At 39.3% G+C, this 22,592-nt stretch overlaps 1 protein-coding gene across 1 annotated transcript; it reads left to right on the top strand.

The window, feature by feature from the left end:
- Positions 1–20,218, top strand: LOC134563864 (eukaryotic translation initiation factor 4E). The gene is made up of 7 exons (XM_063422248.1): positions 1–94; positions 8,778–8,884; positions 10,490–10,585; positions 12,585–12,648; positions 14,568–14,681; positions 17,152–17,291; positions 19,161–20,218. The coding sequence occupies exons 1-7, from the start codon at positions 77–79 to the stop codon at positions 19,273–19,275; spliced, it is 654 nt and encodes a 217-aa protein (XP_063278318.1). The 5' UTR covers positions 1–76; the 3' UTR covers positions 19,276–20,218.
- Positions 20,219–22,592: the final 2,374 nt, after the last annotated feature.

Genomic DNA, 22,592 nt, shown 5'->3' on the forward strand with positions numbered 1-22,592 from the left:
CCAATCGCGTGCGGTCCGGGGCCTTTACCCGCCCCCGCCCCGCCCCGCGGTGCGTCCGCGATCCGAGCGCTCTAAGATGGCGGCGGTGGAGCCGGTGAGTGCCGCGTTCCCTTCTCCCGTCCGTCTGCCTTTCTCCAGCCTTCCTCCCACCGCATCCTTATGCTCTTCCTCCTCGTCGAGGCGCCGTTCCACCGGCCGCGACAGGCGAGGGCGCGGCGGGCGCCCGGCCGAGCGGGCGGGCGGGCAGGCAGGAGGCGGCTGGCCGGAGACGCCGGCGAGGAGCGCACGTTCGCAGGGGCCGGGGCGGGGGAGGGGGCGGCGGGGCGCTGTGGCTCTGCCGGCACCGTCGCCCGGGTACGGCGCGCGCGGCCGCGGCTCCGGTAGGGCCCGGCGGGAGCGGGGCCGGCGGTCCGGCGGCGCCCATTGTGTGGCGCCCCGCCCGCGGCCCCGGCGGCCGCCCGGCGCATGTGGCGCGGTGGGGGTGGCCATGTTGGTTCCTGCCGCCGCGGCGAGCCGGGCAGCGAGGGGCGGCTCCTCCGGCAGCGGGAAGGGCCGCGTTCCTGGCGAGCTGTGCCCCCGGGAGAGGCCCCGCGGTGAGGGAGCGTGCGGTCGGTAAGTCCCAGACGCGCTGCTGGGGAAGCCGCGGCCACAGCGCGGCTGGTGAGATTAGGCAAAGGAAATCGTCTTTTCCAGGTTGTGTCATCTTTTATTCGAGGGTGGGTTTTTTTCAGACCTTTCATGACAATTCAGTACTTTTTTTTTTTTTTTCCCCAGGTGATATGTTCATGCTACTAGGCTCGGTCCTACAAACGTAGCCCCAGCCTGCACTTCCACTCCATGAGTGGAGCAGCTGGAAGTGATCCAAGTACAGTTGTTATTCTAATCCCACATGATTGTGTATCATGAGGAGAGGACAGCAGAAGACTCTGTTAGGATTTCAAGATAGCCCAGTTAAGGCGGGCTGGTCTCTTGCTGCTATGCTTACCAGCTGTGAATAAACAGCCAGTGTGCTGTTTGGGGAGGCTTTGTAACATTTAGATAAAGTGAAAGAAGTTTGAAAATCGGTGGGTTTAAATAAAGCCTAATTTTGCTCTTTTGTGTAAGGGATACTGATTTTTCTCCTAATGTTTTTTTTTCTGTGAGCCAAACACCATATTTTTGCTTATGAGGAAGAGACTGAAGTGGGTCGGTATTTATAAATTGCATGGCAGCAGTTCTGTACAGGGAGAGTGGCAGTTAAGAGTGCAAGACAGACCACCAGCAGCACCCTTCCCGTGTTCTTCAGCCAGTGTTAAACACTTGTTTTCACATCCAAAAGCTACTCTTCGAGTTGTTGCCTGCATATCTGAAGATGAGGGCTTCCTCTCAATGCAGTGCTTTGTGGTGATCGTGGATCTTAGTAGGAATTGTGATAGTTTCTAATATGGCCATTAGAAATTGAAGTTATGTTAAAGGCCTGGGCCGTGTGACTTTCTTCACTGTGCTGCTGGCTCAAAAACCCTCTTTGCACCATTTTCTCCATTAACTCCATCTGCACATTGAATAGGTCCAGGCCTAATGTAGCAGAAAGTAATTAGTTGGTTTTACAGTGCTGTGTCCCAGCAAGATTGATTTCTCAGATCCGGTTCACCATGAGCAGTTGTGCTGAGTCTCTAAAAGTAGAAGATGGGTCAACACTCACAACAATTTAATTAATTAATGCAATTGTTGAATGTTCTGCTGTAGCTGTGGTATGTTTGTATTCAGGAGTCAGCTACCACCTGTTCTTGCTTATTTTCAAATAGGAGCAAACAACAAAGTCTTTGTTTATTGTCCTAGTAGGTGGCTCACTTCTCTTACCTAAACCTAAAGTTAGACTTGTACAGTGAGTGAGGTCAGAGGTGCACAGTGTTGCAGAAATACTGCATGGTTTGCAGCTGAACAATTTAATTGCATGTATGGCATTACCTCTTGATCATAGGGAGGCATTCTTCCTGTTGCTCACCTGCAAAATCTGGACCTGGGTTTGTAGAGATGTCATCTGTAGTGCTTTCCTGGTGGGAGAGTGTGTCTTGGGAATTGAAAATACAACTGACTATGGGTTGGTTTTGGTTATATTAATACAGGCTTCTGTGAAGGGCAGTGATGTTTCTAGTACTGTCACGGTTTCAAAAGTAGCATACATTGAAAGTTTAAAGAGGCTTGAAAAATGTTTAAGACTTAACAAATACAGAAACGTGAGTTTAGAGTTTTGTAGTGAGTCCCATAAAAGTTGTCAAAAAAAGTGAGATTATTCCAAATAGATACAGCCCAATTGCAGAGGGGCTTACTTTTCCACTGTAGGGAAGACTTAAGCCTTTGCAACACTGACAGGTTAAAACTCAGTTTTTCTTGTGATGTCTAGGCTTTTCTTTTAAAAATACTATATATTAATTTTTGAGACTGTGCAGAACTGTCACCTGTTAGAGTGCTCATACAGCCTTTGAGGATTAAATCTGATCAGATAATATCATGCAAAAGTCCACAAAGTCAACAACAAGCCAGTAGTAATGCATTAGTAAGCAGTAGTTTACCAAAGGTGACTTAATAGCATAAGCTGCACAAAGCCTGTAACTTCTAGGTGCCTATAAATCCCTTATTGTGCAAATTGGAAATGGCATCATGGTTCTGTCATATTTTTGCAGTTTTATAAGGGCAGTTATTGTTATAAATGCAACTTTTGTAAATTTAACTCTTTTTTAAGCATACAACAGTGATATTTCAGTTATCTGTAATTTGAAAACTGCATGTTTGAGAAGGTAATCATACACAGGTGAGAATCAAAACTATTTAATTGAAAATGTTATCTCAAGGGGTTGCAAATATAGTGCTGTAGGACTTTAAAATTATGGAAAGTTCATAATAGCTCTTAAAATTCAATGTAGGCTGAAAGGTATTTATTTTATATTATTTACAGACAGTTAGCATGTAAGTTTAATTCAACTTTAGATTTACTCTTGTTGCTGGATATTTCTGCTGTAAAAATCAGTGACCTGCTCTGTTTGAGGTCAGTATAACATTGAACTGCAGTATTGTGAACACAGTTCCTTGCTCATTGCATTTTTCTGAAATGGTACAGGATGGATGTATTTTTAATGCCGTTGAAAAATTAAGAATATTTATCATAAGCTTTTGAATTGTAAATAACATTTCTGAATATGAAGCTTCCTCTAAGAGGAGTGTTGCACATCTTGTAAATTTTTTGAGATAAACACTTTTCTGAAAGCAATTTTGAATAATTATACATTCCACGCAGGATATAAAATACCAAATTTATTTCAAAGAGATCTATAAAAATAGCATATGAAATCAAGCTGTGTTTCATTTACTGGTACTACCTGCTGGTGTGGAGGTACATAGGAAACTTTTTGATTAGAAAATGATGTGCTTCTTTTGGCAGCTTTGTAAAGATTAGTTTGACTGTTGAGGTAGAGGGAAGAATTAAGTAAGGGATGTTGGTAGAGTGTCTGCATCGGACAAGAGGAATGCAGACTTTAAATGTGAATTAATATGACCTTTCCTCCAATAAATTGTCTTTCACTTTTTAAGTATTCTGTAGTTAAGGTTAAACTTGAGTTTAAACGTTTTTTATTAGCTTGTGGAAGTCCTCATTTCTTCAAGTTTAAAACCTGTCCTCTGTAGGACATTGGTGTTAGGAAGATATAATTGTGTGATGTACAGATAAAAGCGTGCTGTAACATAAGTGTTAGTGGCCTTAAAGTGCCAGTTGTCCTTGATTCTGTGTAGTGGATGTGAGGCAGAAAAGTTTAAACTGTTTAAAAGTCCTTTTTTTTTTTTTTTAATAGAGGTCTATTTCTCTTGTGCTCTGTGCTGTTCATCAGATAACCTGTATGTTTGACATCCTTTGCAGTCACTGGGCATACCAGAAGTACATTCAGTACTTTTTCTTTGAAGACCTCTCTCTTGACCATTCATAAATTCTACATTAAATTCTTTTCTGAAGATGAAAGGTGTCTTAAATTTTCAGCGGATATGAAATTCTATGCTTTTTTGAGCCAGGGACTCAGTATACTTGCAAAACATGGAGGGAGGTCGTTTGTCTAGGAGTGTTTGGGGAGACTAGAAGCTTTTTTGTTCTTTGAATCATCTGAACTGTTCTCCCCAGCAGTTTTGGGAGCAGTTTCTTGTCTGAGTGCTTTAGAACTGACAGAATATTATGTGTAGAAGCTCATCCCATGAGTAGGTTTTGTGTTCCATTAGCAAAGGCAGCAACAGAATGCAGACTGGGGTAAGAGGTGTAGTGTGTGACTTTCTTACTTAGTCTTTTATTCTGTTCTCCTGTACCTGTGTTGCACTTCTGTTGTAATTTGAGGGGATGTCACTCAGTTAAAATCAGGTTCCATGTTTGTGTTCTAATAGTGGTTGCCTTTCTACAAATCGGTGGTGTTCTAAGTAATGATGAATGCAGTTAGGATAGTTACTCTCTATTTGGCCTTGCTGTGTCACAAGTAGAAATACTTTCTTTGTCCTGGTGACTGGAAATCTACTTCACACTTTTAAATTGGTAACAGGTGGCTGTTAGTTCCTCTCTTCCAGTTGTTATTAAATGTACTACATATGATTTTTACCACTGTACATTCATGCCTCATGGTCGTGGGTCAAATCACTTGGTTTGTTTTCTTACAGGATATAATCTTGCTTTTATTTTTTTTTGTCCATAGTGTTTTGAAATAAGTAGCTCTTGATTTTTTTTTTGTCTTGGAAACTATCCTGGCTGTAGTGTAGTAGCAGTTACCTGCAAGAAGCATAAGGACCAGCAGATAGGAGAAATAGGAGAAATTGTTTTCCCTGAGACATCAGGTAACTGGGGCATGCAGTTTTCTTCTTTTGGAAGCTCTAAACAAGAAGGTGAAAACTCTGGAATATAACTTTTTTTGGTTCAGTGCAAGAAGACTTGGAAGCCCTCTTCCACTAATTCTCTTGGAGAGAAGAGTGCATAATAGTGCTAGGTTATGTCCTTTTGGGCAATAATGGTCGCACTCCAACTGGACTTGCTGAACAACTTCTGTGGATAGCTAATGACATGAATGTGGTCTGGCAGCATCTGAAAACCCTTGGTAAAATGTAGTCAAGCTGCTTGTTCTCCTTAATAGACAAACCTGGTGAAGCAGTTTGTACTGTAAATGCACTTTGTTTCCTGTCCTGGTGACATGCACACCTTTCTTTGATATGTTGGTCATTGTGTGCTGCAGAGAAAGAGTAAATATTAGAGCCAGTTAAAGAGCTAATTAAATCTGCAAGTGTCAAGATACAGAGTCATTAAGTGCTGAGTAGGCAAATGTTTCATGGACTTCTGCAAAGTGATTCCTACATCAAAACTCTATGGGTAGTGAATAAATGTCACTTAATTACATGCTGTCTTGTGTATGAGAAGTGGGATGGGCCTTGTGAAGCTTTCCAGTTTATCTGGTAATACTACCCTATTTTGTTACTTATATTTTAAAAGCAGCAAACTCAGTGGTTCCTTAGTGTTAAGTCAATTTTAGGTTAAAGAATACATTAGTTATGAGCAATGGTAAAGTATTATGAAGGTTTTTAAATTAAGTAGGTCAGAAACTACTGATGGAGTCAGTCTGACTTTGGTTACTAGTTTTGCAATTGCAGGGTTTCAAGCTGTGAATTGCTGAAATGTAAACAGTAACATTAATTCATGTGGTATTTATAGAATAGAATTCTAAGCAATTTCTTGTAGAATTTCTTGGATACTGGGATTTTAAATGGACTTTAAATACCAATTAATGAAACAGTTTCTATTTGACTAATAACGAAAAGTGATTTGGTGTACAAACATTTCACTTTGGTACTCAGAATAGTGAGATAAAGATAAGATGGAGGGAAATAGGAGCGGATAATCATTAACCAACCAAAAATTAAAATCGTTCTTTTTCCCTGATGGCTGTGGGAAATAGGAGGAAGTGAAAGTAAGCTGCTTTAGGCTTCTCTTGGAGACCAGCCAGAAATAATGTTTTTTAATAATAAGTTCTGCTTCCAACTTTACAACTGGTGTGTAGACCTGTAGCTATTCTTGATGGGGCAGCCTGGTGCTGGAAAAAAAGTGTTCTGATGGCATTGTTTTCGAGGGGAGTGGCACAGTCCTGGGTCAAGGTCACAGTTACCTGGGCCTTGGAGCTGAGCTATCGTTTTCTATTTTGGACAGGAGCTTGAATAATAGTTGGTCCAAGTTTCATGAATGCCATGTAGCTTTTAGACTATCTAAAGGGACTTGATATTGTGGTGGCTTAAGTAAAATGCTTGTGCTGAGTCAGATGTCTTCTGTTTGTCCAAAAATAGAATTTCATGTAGTTGTTTGAAGGATGATCATCAGTGTACCAGGCAGGTGTTGAGGCTCATTGCATTTTTCTTTTTGTCTGGATGTGCTACTTTAATCCTTTCTAATGTTGTCTTTTGTTAGAAGTTATGAAACAGTTCAGCTGTGCATGTGCTCAGTGGCTTTGTATTGATTCTTCCATTTTTTGTAATTGTGATAATTCTGGAAGAGTGACCAGGGAGACTTTGGGATTAGCTCTTTGTATGTTGAAAGCTAGTTGCTGAGCAAACATGATATTCTGAACTGAAGTTGGTTTTGGAAGATACTCTGCATCTGCATTCAGGAAGAGGGAGTCTGTTTGATGTTAAAATTCCTAGTGTAATAGCATTTGTAAATCAGTTCTGAATATTAGATGTCATAACTGCAGAGTACTGTGTCTGAAAGCAAGCTTTATCACAAAACCTAGTGCTATTCCAGAACATCAGCAGAATTTTTCTTGTAGGGTTATTGTATTTGCACCTGTAACTTTCCTAAATTTTCTAGTTAGAAGCCCCTGAAGGGACCACACTTCAACTTTTGTTGTCTACACTTGTTTCTCTGTAATATAATACAGATAACGTGAAGAAGGAAGTATTAAAGTGCTTCCTTGGTGAATTCTGCAGCTTTTGTGTGCTGTCTGGAATTGTTCAGTGGGATGGTTTTGTGTGATTAAAGATAATGATACCAAAAGTAAGTGTGGGTAACACTAGAAATTCTATTGTAGATAGAATTTGAAGAACTTGCTAAGTTTTTTTGAAGGTCTGCTTAGCTTTTTTTAGTATTACACTAGAGAAGATGTGGCAGATTGTTCAATACTGTGCTTCTGTGGGTTTGTTAGTGGTGATGCCTTTGAGCAATCCTAAGAAAGCATTTAGTTTTATGAAGGGGAAGGGAATTGTGCTATTGTACTGTGTAAATCAAAGCACTGGCCAAGTGCTCCTGTTAGGTCTGTCCGCTGTGAATGCAGGTCCATCTGAGTGTTCAGAAATGTCATGAGGTCTTTTTCTTGGTGGGTTGTTAAACTAAAGCACACTTGATTATTTTCAACCATAAAGGAGTAACTTCTCTGATATAAAACATACCATGCTTAATGCTAAATATATTGATAATGAAAAGAAAATCCCTGTTAAGACAGATCTTTAGGTATTATCCAGAAGACTTTGGGTCTGTGAAGATTGAACAGTGTTACCACTTCAAATCCATTCCACTTTTCATCAGCTTTGGTGTGATCAAATGTATATGGAAGTCTGGAGTAAACTGTTCCATTAATTAAATAACATTACTTAATTCACTCCTATGTTATTTTTTTCTGTTAAAACCACAAAATTCAAATTAATTTTCAAATACTACTCCTATATGGCCACGTTTGGAAATGTCTAGAGTCTTCGGGTCTGCTGTAGTTAGCTTTTATTTTTATTACTGAAGTGCTTTTTCTTTCACAGGGTCAGCTGTATAGGCATTTTTGGGTTCGCTCTTGGAAAGGAGCTACAGTCCTCATTCCTTGTTTGTCATATTCTAGCATGGATTGCAGATTAGGGAGGCATGGTGGTAACTGGCAGGGACACTTGCCCTCACAATAAAGCTTTATATTCTCTGGTTGGAAGGAAAGGCATTAGAATTTCAACCTGACACTGACTTCTTGAACTGAATGACAAGTCTGAGAGGATTTGTATACAAAGAAAATATAATTTACTCATTTATGTAAAGTATATTTAACATTTCTAGAGCTGTCTCTAGAAAGTTGGAAAAATAACTCTTGAAATCAGTCTAACATATTAACTAAATTTAACATATCTAACTAAACCAGTAAGTACATTTATTTCAGTTGGAAATCTGAGAATTGATGTGTGTTTAAATTCTGCTGTTTGGTTCATGATGATGTTGCAAATACAAAGGTAACTATGCACTGGCTTGGCTTCTGGCTGCTTGCAATGGATGATTTTAGATCTAAGAATTTTAGTTTTCTCTTCTACTTGTATTAGCAGATTTTTTCTAAATAACAGGGCCTGTACACCTGTTTCAAATGATGCTCTATCAGAAACTGATAAAAATAAATTTTGTTCTTAAATTAGTACTCTGTGAATTTATTTTAGATGTGCATATTCTAGAGAACAGATTGTATTTTCTGAAATAGCATTCAAAATTATTGCAAAATCAGACAAGTATGTATAGTAAACCATTTTGGAAACAAATTACGTAGCAAGCAAATCACTGAACAGCAGAATGCGAATTCCTGAAGTTAGAATTTATTGTAGGACCTATTCAGATGTTGAAGAATAAAGGAATACAAATTGTGCTTGCATTATGTGATTTGGGCCCCTAATCAAGATAAATTATAGGAACTCTTAGCTTCACCCTAAGGTAACTTCAGGGACTAAATTAGTTCAATAAAAATTGAGAAGGAATGTATTAAACTCCTTTCTTCAAACAGGAAACAACTCCCAACCCCCAACCTGCAGAAGAGGAGAAAACCGAGCCAGCACCTAGCCAGGAGGTTGCCAGCCCTGAACAGTATATTAAACATCCACTACAAAACAGGTAAATGGCACAGAAAAGTGACTGTAGTTTTTCCAGGGATAGAAAAATGCTTGTGGCTTTGCAGCTCTTATTGATCTTACATTCTCTAGCAGTATTTTGGGAGTTCTTGATTTTTGCAGTGAGGTTGCAGAGTAAGGAGAATCTGATCCAGATGTTAAAATTGAGAGTCTTCTTAGGACAGTGCAGTTACAGAAGCTGAAAATCTTTACAAGTTTTCCAAATGCAGCCAGGTACTTTGAAAGAGCATGGCTTTGCTTTTAGCTGGAGGCAAGCAGAGCTTTTGTTGCTTTTGCCTGGTGCCTTCTTAAGAGGCTGACAGTGAGATGAGAACTGGAAGACCTTGCATTCTGCCCTGTACTTGGGTAAATTAAGGTGCCAGTGGTAAAAACTTGTAGTTAAAATTATACTTCAAAGTTAGTGAAAAATTCAAGCCCTCTTACAGCTTCAAAAAGACCAGCTTGAAAATAATTTTCTCCAAGTGACCGGATAAGTAACTGTGGAATGTTCAGTACTTACTGTTGGCAGGGTACCTTTTACCTAGTGATACCTTACTCTTTTTCTAAGTTTTGAGCAAGTGTGGAAAACAATGCTTCCTTGTAGTGCTCTGCTGCATGTATCCCATTTTCCTTGTTTTTCAGCTTCCATCCTCCTTCTCTTTCCTCTAGACATCTTGATTAAATTGATGCTGACGCTTCTTTAGAAGTAGTAGTAGGTGAGGCTGTTACTGCAAAGGAGTAAACTTCTAAAACTAGGTTTGAAATGTCAGGAAGGGTCTCAAAACAATAGATTGCCACATAGTGACTTAAAGTTCTCTGCTGAGAGAAGATAAATCTAGTCTAGGGCTAACCTGAGTATTTCAACACTACTGAAATGATCAGAGTGGGAAAAAAACCCCAACTGTTTGATTAAATGCCTCATTTGGTGTCCTCTTCGAGCATTTTAAATTGTTGCAGTGATGCTTTCTAGATTCAGGAAGAGCAGCTTTGTGTGAAAGGTTCAATTTTGTCTTGATGTCTGTACTCAGCAGAGATGATTTTTTCATTTAGTCTCATCTTTATTTATGCTAATTCTAAAACTTGAAACAATCAATTTGTGCAGATTTGAGGTGGTTGCCATTAGTAAGCTTAATGCAGCTTCCATTAAAAGTTAAGCTTTCCTCGTACGTGAGTGCTTGGGACGCTTTCATGTCATACATAGCTTTGGAGTGATCTGATTTGCTTATGTAACCTTTACAAGAAAATTACTGGCCAGGAAGCCCAGTTTGAATAGTTGGTGTTGTTTTAGATCATGATTGGTTGTTTGTGGTAGGAGATAGCAGTTTAGCAATGACAGCAAGGAGAAACATCTGAGGGTTAGAGTCTTAAAAGAATTCCAAAGCTATTTAAAATATTTACCTAACGGACTGATAAGGTCTGCCATGATTCTTGTATTAAAAGCACAAACATTGTTGGACTGTAAAGAATTGATCAGGTGGCTTATTGATGAAAACTGACCTCCATGCTCATAATACATTAGGGTTTGCAATTAATTTGAATACAACAATAGCAATGATTACATTTTTAATATACTTTAATTTCTAGATGTTTTTGTTTTGCTCTCCTTTAGATGGGCACTCTGGTTTTTTAAAAATGACAAGAGCAAAACTTGGCAAGCAAATCTTCGTCTTATCTCAAAGTTCGATACTGTTGAAGATTTTTGGGCGTAAGTACAAATTTTTCAATCTGCATGATAATTCTGGGATTTGTTGGCAAAGCTTATGTCCGAGTCAGAAAAGCCACAAAGTACTCCATTAACTGCAAATTCTTGTGTAATCTGGAATATTTGCAAAACTGAAGGTGAAGTGTGTTGAAGAAAATTAAAATGAAGTTCTTCATCCTTTAAATGCTTGTTGTCTTACTGAAACACTGCAGCCTGCCTATGTGTACATAAGAGACACATAGAACATTTGTCATGTGTACATGACAAACGTGTAGAGCATTTAATTTGTGCAGTAGCGATCTCATAATAATAGGAACCTGTAAATTCTGGTGGCCAACTGATTGCCTCTTCAGTGGCCCCACATTTTCCTCCTTGATTAAGTTGGCCACTGTGTCACATCACATGTTCAAGAGTGCATGAATCTGTAGTGTAGTACTTGAGATGCATACAGATTAATGGCATCCTTGAAAAAAATTCATTAGAGGTTACAGAAGAAATGACCTTCATTCTAAGTTGAGGGTCTGTGAGAGTGGTTAGGCTCCAACAGCAATAAAAAGCCTTTAAAGGTGGGCTTGTGCTCTCCAAACACTTGCTTCAGTCAAGGTTTTTGCCTGCTGTAATGCTGAGACATGGATCAAATGCAAGTGCTGTAAAATTGAAGTGAAAAACAAAGTATTATATATTTGACCTTATTGTTTCATGCTACATTAAGTGGTAGGGTTCTTATTTTTGTTGCATACTTATTTTTTGGATGTGATCCCCATGGGGGGAGATGGGGTTTGAGTGTAGTAATGAGACCCATCACTGACCCATTAGCACCGGGAGGAAAAATGCTTCAGCCTTTTCAGTAACTTTATTGGTGCAGTTCTGACAGGGGAATGGGATTCTGAGCTTGTAGGCAGCTTTCCCATTCCTACTGTGGGGGTGATTGCAAACTGGTTCACTCAGCTGACAGCGGTGCGGTGTGTTAGAAGCTCACTACTGAAGTTGGTTAAGGGTAAGTTTTTGAGCTTCTATAGCCAAGATAGTCTTGGTAATTAAAAAGTGCTTAATCTAGATGTCTGCAGTGAATGTGTAAAATCAGCCACCAGCAGTTAAGTTATACCTCATTTGTGGCTGGAGTGGGAAATAGGTATATCATTCTGGGGATAAAATTTCAATGTCAAGATAAACTTAAAAGAGGCAACCTGTTTAATTTGTAACTGGTGTTATAAATTCCTGTGTGGTTTCTCATTATTGGAACACCACAGTAATCAGTTTTCTTTTTGATGCTGAACTGTGCCTCAGTATTAGTTGGTCTTGGCCTACACGTTGCTGTAATATGTGCAGGCCTCTTTCTGAAGTCTGAACTTAACAGAGCAGGCAGGGGTGAAAAAAAGCATCTATCTCTCTGTTTGAGGAGGAGACACTTTGTACTCCTTTGATCATTTTTCTGAATTGCACGGTTGTAAATCTATTTCTGAATATATATTTTGTTGTCTATCCCCTGTTCTTGCCTTTTGAATCCTTAATTTGAATTATCAGGCCTACAGCGTGCATATCTAGGGTACTGTGTCAAATAGCAAGGCTGAACATTTCTCCTAAAAAACACTCAGCAGTGAGAGTAGCCCTAGATACGTAAATAATTATCCTTATTCCGTATATGTATGTGTAGAATACACATGGACACATAACCTGTTGCCATGAAAGCTCACTAGTTATGTTCTTAATAATTTTGAACTTTAGTTTTAAACTCTAGAACTAGGTTTAAAAGAAGCATTGGAAATGAGTTTAAAAGCAATTGTGGGGTTACTGTTCCATTCTGCTGCTCTAAGCCTAGAACATCTTAATACTGATACTTTTATATAGTTAAAAAAATACTTAAGAAATAGGGTTGCTTCTGAAGTAACTTTATTGCTCCTTAATTATGGGGCTTTGTTTGTTCATATGTCTTAATTTCTTTAAGAGTTTTGTACCTTAAAACAATGCTTAGTTTCTAACCCTGCTTTTTTCCCTCCAATAGTTTATACAACCATATCCAGCTCTCTAGTAATTTAATGCCTGGCTGTGACTACTCACTCTTTAAGGTAGGCTTGCTAACATTTTTTCTTTAGTTAAGGATGTTGATGGATGCTTTCCTGACTAAGTAAGATGCTGTCCAAATATTTCACTTAGGACATCTAGGAACATGGTTGGGAATGTCATAAAGGTGTTAATTTTTTTTTTTTGAGGAAGTCCCAAACATGTGCTGTACGAAAATCAGGTTGTCACTACTTCTGAAACTGCAAGCACTTGCTTTAGCACATATCACAGACAGTAAATTTTAATCTGTGACTGTTAGTCTTCGTTATACGTTTGCAATGTTTGTGCAAACAATTAAGTGTTTTTTTCTAATATGAAAGGTTTTCCAGCTCTGTCACTTGATGTGAAATGAGTTAAAGTGTCTGTGGGAGGCAGCAGTGTTGCCCAGTATTCCTTATGGGTACTACTAGCCAGATGCACAGTACTATTAATTTTTATCCTACCAGTTAAATATTGTATTACTTAAGCATGAAATAGACAAGTGCACCCAACATGGACAATTAGAACATGCTGAGGGAAGTGTCCACACCAGTGAATAGGAAATACTGATGAGAAGGTGTAGGTGAAATCATGCCTCAGCTGGGGTGGAGATCTGAATTGTGGTTCTAAGTTAAACCCTAACCTCTTGGTAGTGCTTCTGTCATGCAGCTTCCTTTCTGGATTCCAGCGCCTAAATAGTCCCTGAAGTGCTAGTGCCAGGTTCCTCCTTTGCTCATAAAATGTAGCCATAGGCTGGGGATCCTCAGCAGACTGTGTGTCCTGTTTGTAGACCCAGCAGCTTTATGTGCTGAAGAGGTGATGGTGCTTGGGTTTGGGAAGGTAATGGTGTATTCTAGGTGACTGAGAAACCTTACTGGGATTTTAAGAAGCTGTAGGCCCTTCAGAGATTTGGTGATCAGTGGATAATGCTTGTATTTTTTACATGAATCCTTAATTTGTGTTTTAAGTATGTGTATCAGTTCTGTTTGCTTGTCAAAAAGCACTAACAATTGTATAACTTCATGGAACAGCTATAGAATTGGCAATTGTTTCAGGCTTCTGGGCAATCTCTCACTGCTGCCCTTCAGTTGTGACTTCTTAAGAGGTCCTCTTAAAGGTGAAGTAGTTTAAGCTCTGCAACTGCCAGTGAGGGTGTTATATTTAAAGTGAGATGATACCATTCCATTCTGCACATTGAGCACTTAGTTTTCAGCCATAAGTTCTGTAGTGCAATTCTTAGTGGGCAGTTCTCAACAGAATTCCTATGTCTAGACAAATTACTTACTTTTTTAAAGATTTTCTGAAGTGAGCATAGGTGGTTGATGCAGGAATAGTAGCTGGCTACTTTGCTGTATCAGCACATGCAGAATCATTTAATTCAGTGCAGGGCCACTGGCAAAATGTGAATCAGGCCTTGCTTTGAAAGGGTATCTTGATTTTTTTTTTTTTCCCTCCCCAACAATGAAAACCTTTTTATTTTCACTTTGTGTGTGAAGGAAGTTGTTGAGAGAGACCGCCGAAGGTGTCTGTTTCAGTGAAATAATCTGTATGCATAAGTGAAGCACTTGGCTAATCTTGCACTGAGTGCAAGACATAAAATAAGGACTCCAGATAAAATTAGCAACTACATTCTGGTTTCATGCAGGGCAAAGCAGGTGGTTGTCTTTGCCTGTTGCCTCAGGATTTTTTTAATGTAATATGTAGCTAAGACTTTTGCCCAGACTGTGATGCTTCTGTAGAACTAAAAATTCATTAGAGTGTGCACTTGTTAAGTTGCTTTGGAAGTTCGATATTGGTGTGAGACAGTATTTCCTGACATTCTGGTACGTATCTTAAACTGTACACTTCTGTCTTAACTTACTGTTCCATTTAACCCTGGCCTTCTGGTGGCTCTTTAGGAAAACTAGAGATGGAGTCTGATTTAACTTGTGGCCTCTCTTTGCAGGATGGGATTGAACCCATGTGGGAAGATGAAAAAAACAAGCGAGGAGGCCGATGGCTAATTACACTAAACAAGCAGCAGAGAAGAAGTGACCTTGATCGCTTCTGGCTAGAGACAGTAAGCACCAGTGGCACCTGAGGAGTCCTATGTGTGAAAATACATTTAATTGATTTGATATTTCTGTGCTACACTATTCTGACTTCTTGGCAGCAGTGTCTGTAGGGTTTTATTGACAGGCGGTATTTGAAACATGTTTTTTCAGTAGTGATCCTTCCTGTGGGTGTATTCTGTCTAATACTTCCTTGTAATAGGCAGCAACAGGGAGAGTTCTGCAGGACAGATTAAGCTTTTCTTATGTAATGTACAGAACATTACTGTTCAACTACTGTGAAAGTAATACATTGTCTTGAGTGCAACTTGCTGATTCAATTGATACAACAATTTGTTTTACAAATACTTTTTTAAAAAGTGAAGAGTTTTCAGGTTTTTGCTTTGTTGAGCAAGGGACTTTCAGACCTAATTTTTCTTTCTGTATTTATCTTAATGCTGGGATAGGCAATAATAGCACATTTGTCCTCTATATACACACCATAAAAATTCTTTTTTTTCCGTTGCTGTTATCTCTTTAAAGTAGACTATTTCTAGTGTGGATTGCAGTAAATGTATCACAGAAAAATGTGTTGTCTAGGAACTGACTCAGAATAGCCTAAGACAGTCTAGTGCGATCTAGGATTTAGGGGCATGGATTGCAGACAGGACAATACATAGCAGTCTTGGCAAATCTCTCATTTTTGTCCTTGTTTTTGTGAGAGGCAAGGAGTATTGCACCTCTTTGAAAGGGGAAATGGCCTTCAGAATCAAAGCAGAGGTGTCCAGTATGTCAGAACATTCAGGACCTTTGTAGTCACTGTAGTTGTGATTTGAGGAGAGCGTTACATAGTATTGGGCAGTATGACTGGACTTGAGCAATTTCACATCCTGCTGCGTATACTGGGCCTGATGCATGTGTGAGTGCTAACTGCTAATAGCCATGACATATGGCTTGGAAACATGTAGATAGGCTGTGTGAACTGGAGGCTAGAGGGCTCTGCTTTTTGCTTAGCAGTGAGCAATGGCACAGAGCCTAAATACCCAGGTGACTGTGATATGTGCCCTAAAACAACCCTGTCACTTCTAATTCCAGTAAGTATATGTAACCAATTTTCTGCAATAGAAATCAAAACCTTTATAACTCCCTTTTGGAACAAATTTTTATTATAATATAATCTTAACTGTAAAGTAAACTTCCTTTCAGAAGACCTTTTTCCCTGTTGTGCAATATTCTTAAGAAATGTACCTGAGTAGTGTTTATTGAGTATGGTAGTCATCTTTGCTTGTATGTGAGCTGAGACAGTTGGTCGATATTTTGCACATGTGTGTGTGATTTGATCTTAACCATTTATGGCTTCAGTGACTCAGTGAGTGTGTGCAGCCTGCACTTGGGTGTAACATTTAAAGCATGTCTAGTTATACCTGATTTATTCTATAGCACACTTTATCCTTTTTGTATTTCCTCAAGTAAGCCTGCCCTCGTGGGTCAGATGGGTACTGAAAGACCTGCTTTGTTTGAAAAGTTGCAAACATGTTGAATTTCCAAATGTTGTAAGTGATACTAAACATAACTGGTATATCTGGTAAAAGTGATACAACAACAGTGTATTTCATGTCCTGTGGAAGTGAGGGAAACATGTGTCCATTTGCAGACTCAGTGTGCAGAAATATTTTTTAATTCAGCATAGTCTAGGCAAATCTGTCTCAAGCACAAGAAACCATTCCTTTTGAATATCAGGATCGCTTGTTTTACAAGTTGCAAGCTGAAGATTTTAGATACTACTTTCGCAGCTGGCATGTTGCACAGGGCTGTGACCCTGCTCAGCCTGATGTTCCTGGTCAATTCCAAGCTTCACTGCTAGAAACCTGGGAAGAAGAATCTTGTATTACTTGTGCACTTGCATTGGTGCATTATATTAAACCCTCTTCAGGCTCATTGATGCCCACTTTAGAGTTTATGAAAACACCAAGTTTCCTGTGTTAATGGGAGGTAACATTTTGTTGATTAGCACTTACCATCTTGGCTGCGGTTGGATTTACCTCTGAACTGGTAGACTTCAGCATTGAAGTTAAACCTTATGTACTTGATGTGCAAATAGTCCTTACCAGGTTCTTCCTAGATAATGGATGGAAACACCTGAAATTTCAGATTGGTCCATCTGTGTTAAGTGTACTGTAGAAAGAAGAATACAGGGCTTTCATTCTTCTCTTGTTTTGGATTGGGAGGATGGGGTTGAAAGCAGCACTGTGGAAATGATCAGATGTGTCAGCTTGCAGCAGGTGGCAGAGGAGGAGGAATGGAAAATTCAGAATAGAAGGAAGATGTCCTGCTAGAGTATGTTCACTTGGAATATTTGGAAGACACTGCAATAAATAGAAAATGATTGTTGTATGGCAATTAGCTGTAGGCTGTAAAATGTGTTCCTCAGTCCTTGTGTACACTGAGTGCTTGCCTACAGAACAGGAGTCTGACTCTCAACTGCTTTTTCTTCCACAGCTGCTGTGCCTTATTGGGGAGTCATTCGATGACTACAGTGATGATGTATGTGGTGCTGTTGTTAATGTTAGAACTAAGGGTGATAAGATAGCAATATGGACAACTGAATGTGAAAACAGGGATGCTGTTACGCATATAGGGTAAGTAATGTGATCAGTGCCTCGGCTGCATGAAGTGTAACCATGCATATAAAGCCAGTTGGCTGGATAGAGGAGGCATTCCAGAGAAGCAGAGCCTGTGCAGAGCTGTATCCCAAGCTTGACTGTTTCAAATTGTGTTCAATTCTTCATTTCTAAACCACAGTGGAGGTAGTGCAGCAGTACAGAGTAGTTACTAACACATACCCATACACAAATCTTGGCAGAAATTCTCATTTCACTATGAGGCATTGTAATTAAAAACTGTAGGTGATGTGCAATCTGTTCCAGCCTGCCTGTTTGTAAAGATGGGTAGTCAGTAAGAATAGAGCATTGATAAGATTTTTTCCAGAAAACTGGTGCTTGCAAATGAGATAGGAAAGGTGCTGCAAAGCACAGAAGGATGTACCTAAATTTGGAAAAAAAAAAAAGCTGTACAGTGATGTGCTGTGAAACTTTACAGGTGTTTTCCTACATTTTGCCTCTGTTTAAGTACAGATAAAGCAATGCTGAGATTCATGGGTTATTTGACCTGTGTAATAGCATTGCTATGGTCTTTAAGTAAGCAACTATGGTCTTTAAGTAAGTAGTTATCTCAGATTGAGTCTGTGCTATGGAAAATGCATACTCTGCTTTAGTGTGTAGCAAGTATTAGTAATCACGCGATTACTATTTATTTACACTTACGTGATTACAGTTACTAATTACACAAGTATTTATTGGATTCTGTAGTACTTATCCTTCAGAATAACTTGCAGTTAAACTTGTCATTGTAGGCCATTTACCTTATGCAAACTAATGAAAATATTTACCTTCCCGGCTTAGTGCACATCTTAAGCCAAACATGAACTGTCAGGCATAGCAGCTTACTTGTTTCTCTACCTGATGGCTCTTTTGGCACATGCCTTTTTTGGGCCTTTAACAATCTGTGTCTGCTTTCTACTAACAATTTTATTATACAGTCATGTTTTCAGGCTTCAGTGGTAAGTGTTTAATAATAAACAAGCAAAACTATGGTGTTCATCTTCTGCTACCAGAATGTTGCAATAAACCTAGTAAGCATCACACAGCATTTTGGAATGGTATTAACCATTAACTCAGGAGTTGACTCCTTTAGAGGACTGTGAAAAAGTTAAGATTTTTGCAAACTGACTCAAGGACTGAGGTAAGTCATGTTGCCCGCTGGCTCTCCCGTATGCTGACTCCAAACAGGATTGGCCATTAGTGAGTTACATCTCACTCTGTGCTAAGGAACACTGTGTGTGTTTGTGTCTAAAGCAGGTACTGCTGCTTCTTTCTTTTAAAACATAAGAACCAAGGTGGTTTTTTTAAAGCTTCTGTTGGATAAGGTGCCCGTCCACCACATCTGTGAGGGTCTGCTTTCTGTCTGTTAGAGGGAGACAGCAACTCGCTGTAGCTGCAATGTGTGGGGTGATTAAAAACTGTCTGTTCCAGGAAATTGCTGTTTTCTTTGCTTCAGTTGAATTTATCATCTCAGCAGTTCTGGAATCGTGAACCATGAATTCTTCATAGGTGTTTTCCTTCTATGTTTGGAAATACAGCTTTCTGGTATTGATACTCACATGAATGCAATATGGAGTCCCTGCATTTTGCATTTATTTAGGCCTGTTAATTATTTTTTGCAAGAGCTTGTCCTATTTTATGTAGTAAGTCATTTTACAAAACTGTAAGTGGGTTTGAGATGCAATACAGTAGAAAAGTCATATTTCAAGTCCTTTATTCATATCTGAGAAATTCTTCTAAATAGGCAGCTTTTTTTTATGGTGTCCACAGATTTTAAAAGCAGGTGTCCTGATCCTAATTACTTCCTAAGGACTTTACTTATACTGTTTTATTTCTTTTCCTCTCCAGGAGAGTATACAAGGAAAGATTAGGACTTCCTCCAAAGATAGTGATTGGTTATCAGTCCCATGCAGACACAGCTACTAAGAGCGGCTCCACCACTAAAAATAGGTTTGTTGTTTAAGACGACACCTTCTGAGTATTCTTTCATAGGAGACTGCGTCAAGCAATCGAGATTAGGAGCTGAACCAAAGCCTCTTCAAAAGCAGAGTGGACTACATTTAAATTTGATTTCCATCTAAATGTTGCTAAGATTTGTAAGAAGTCTCATTCGCCTTTGTCTTGTACTTCTATGTTCAGTTTTTCTAATTTGGCCGAAGTAACCGTTACCAATTGGAATTTTAGTATACTTCACCCCCCAATTCCATAAATGTGTTTCTGGCCCACTCTGTAATAGCTTGGTAGAAACATTACTATTGCAAAAAAAAGATTTTGTTTATCCACAGTATTCAGAAAACAAGTTGCATTTCCGTACCTGCAGGAAATTACCCTGTTTTACACTTGCATTGTATGCAGTAAGATTTTGCTGGTTTGGAAAAGAGTATGGTGCATACAGTTTTCTAGGATTTTTTTTATACAGCATCATCTTTGCTGTAACCTGTGCTGATGGCTGCTAGATTAATTTATTTGTTTTCCCTATTTGATAACATTAGTGATATTTTGATTTCAGTTGTTTTTGCTCATGTAACATTTGGTGAAGAATCTGAGAATATGACAAAGGTGGAATAAACATTAATTTTGTGCATTCTTTGGTAATTTTTTGGTTTTTTTGTAACATCAAAGCTTTGCTACAGATTTATGCATTTCAGTCAAATCAGTGATCTTTTTGTGTGATTTCCTGAACATAAATGTGGATTTTTTTTTTAATGTAACACCATAATTTACATTCCTTACTAGAAATAGTATGTTTGTTTTTGTATTTTATGCTGTACTTTAACACTTTGTATTACTTAGGTTATTTTGCTTTGGTTAAAACGGCTCAAGTAGAAAAGCGGTCCCATTCATACTAAGACAGTGTACAAAACTGTAAATAAAATGTGTACAGTGAATTGTCATTTAGACAACTAGATTTGTCCTTTTATTTCTCCATCTATACAGCAAGTATTTGTACCTCTTGTGACAAGGCAGTCTCTACTGTGGCTTCTATTGTAGTGTCTTCCAAGAAAGATAAAGTCTGGAGCTATCATCTGTTGAAACTTTTAATAAACCTATTAGATAGCATCCTAAATCAAAGTGGAATTATATCAATGTGGCTACTGTTCTTTCTTAGTGCTTGGTCTAATTGATCATGGTTTGTGTTGTTTCTCTTTTGACTTCTGTTTTATGCCCAACCAAGAGTTTCAAGGGTACACAGAAAGCTGGTTCGTTTCAGGTAGGAGCTACAGTTAAAAGTGCTTTAGTGAATGATTCTGCTCTAAGGATATAATGCATAAAGTACAAGTAGAGCATACCAGAGACGAAGCTACAAATAAAAGTACGAGTATCTAGATAGCTTGCTATTACCTATGTTGGACTAATTGAAGCTTTGTTTCATTGTTTGAAAGTTACTTCAGTAGAGCTGTGAGTTTACTTGGAAGTTCACAAGATGGAAGAGGTTTTGAGGGTTGAGTTCACTTTGAGCAAAAGATGGGAGGCTTTTTCTTTCCACCTCTTAAAGCAGAGCATGCAACAAAATCAGCTTTATTGCTGATTTCTTACTTTTTTTAAAGTGTGTGATGTACTTTAAATATCTTGCCAGGGCCATGGAGCCTTTCTTCAGCTAAGTGTCAAGGCAGGTGCTTTTTGGGGTTTTGATCTTTGTGATAACTTACAAAAGCAAGTTTAGTCACTGGCAGTGAAGCTTCAGTTGAATCTGCCGGATGAAGGCACTCAAGTGTCTGTGCTGAAATAGACTTGAACACTTTTCTTGCACACTTGGTCAGAAATGTCATAAGGAGCATATCAGACTATGCCAAAAATGTCTGGATCATTATTACAGCCATTTCATGGAAACACTTAGTGTAGACATCTCTGTCTAAAGATACTATGCCTTCAGTATTGGTCATTAACCAGGGTAGCTGGTGAATGTGAAGAAAGCTGTCAAGGCTGTTTGTGTGCTGGTTTCTGTGGATTGTTGTGTAACTGGTTGCCTGTCCTGATTCAGCAGGTGTGCAGAGCACGTCAGGTTTGTTTAATAGGTCCATGATAGTAGAACATAGCAGTCCATGCCTGTTTCCCAGCTTCAGCTAATCATCAGTAATGCTTGCATGCATGGGAATGTGAAGATGAATCTGCCTCCCGAGTGGTGACTGCTTGTGTGTAATTTGGCAGCACGGCAGCCAGGCTGCCTCAAAGGAGTGTCACTGGAAACAGTGGTAGGTGCTGCCCTTTTGCAAAGAGCATTGAGATTAACCTGAGTGCTGTTGCGAGAACTACATAGTATTGGGCTTGTTCATTTCACTAGAACACTGACCAGAATGTTATTTAAGGTAGGAGGATAAAAGCAATTGATAGGGTTTTTTTGTATGGCCTCAGGTTTTTGAGCCTGAAACTATTGAAGCAGCCAGCTAACTTGCCTGTAGCATGAAAACTGCAGGCAGGTTGATTTGAGGCTCTTTGCTGCTCATATAATGATTGCAGTGTTTCTGGAAGACTTGAGAGGAAAATAGCTGGCATGGTTGCTTTATCAAACATACAGCCTATGCCTTCAATTCATTTTTAGAGGGAGCAAGTGACCACAAACCTTGTTTTCTCCAGCTTGCAAATCACTTTGTGCTGCATACTAATGTTGTTCTGATTATAATGGTGTCGTTTGTATTTGTGTGCTAAGGGAGCAACCTGAGAGCTTTCCATTCTGTGTATTAATATAACAGCCACAGGCTCAGGAGAGGACAAAGCAGTAAATGTTGAAGTATCTTGTATTGATGCAGAATATTCAGTGTCATTAAACTCCCAGCTAAAGGGGTGGCTGTTGTCAGTGTGTGGTTTTAGTAAGCCTGGGAAGACTACAGATTAATTGTCTAAAGCATCTTTTCAGAAGTGTGATGTGTGATACAAAACCAGCAGAGCAAGGAAAGACAGCAGAAATTGCTGTGCTAGAAGAAGTTTATCAATGTGCCAAAATACAGCCTGTGAAGGTGGGGTAACAGGTGAGGAATATGTGCGAATTGTCAGCTTCTGGGTATTATGTTAAGTCTTGGGCTGTGCAGTGCTTTTCATTGTCACTTCTGTTTGTCCTGCTGCGCTGTCACTGTGTTGTGTATCAAGTTGTCTCTAGCTCAGGAAACTTAACTTTAATATTACCCAAATTCTGGAGACTTGGAGTAGTGGCTTTTAGCTGAGCTTGGAGTGAGCTCAACGTTTCCATCCTACCTAGTGGAATCCTTTCTTACTAAATTGCTTGGAAAAAGTACTCTGGGCTCCCTTCTGGGACTCTTACTAAAGGCAAAAACCCCAAAACCC

The sequence above is a fragment of the Prinia subflava genome, chromosome Z, assembly GCF_021018805.1.
Source record: "Prinia subflava isolate CZ2003 ecotype Zambia chromosome Z, Cam_Psub_1.2, whole genome shotgun sequence".
NCBI lineage: Eukaryota > Metazoa > Chordata > Aves > Passeriformes > Cisticolidae > Prinia > Prinia subflava.

Excerpts from the sequence above, each read along its gene's own strand:
- LOC134563864 (XM_063422248.1), top strand. Across the intron at positions 12,649-14,567 it reads GTGACTACTCACTCTTTAAG|GATGGGATTGAACCCATGTG; the intron begins GTAGGCTTGCTA and ends CTCTCTTTGCAG. Across the intron at positions 14,682-17,151 it reads ATCGCTTCTGGCTAGAGACA|CTGCTGTGCCTTATTGGGGA; the intron begins GTAAGCACCAGT and ends TTTCTTCCACAG.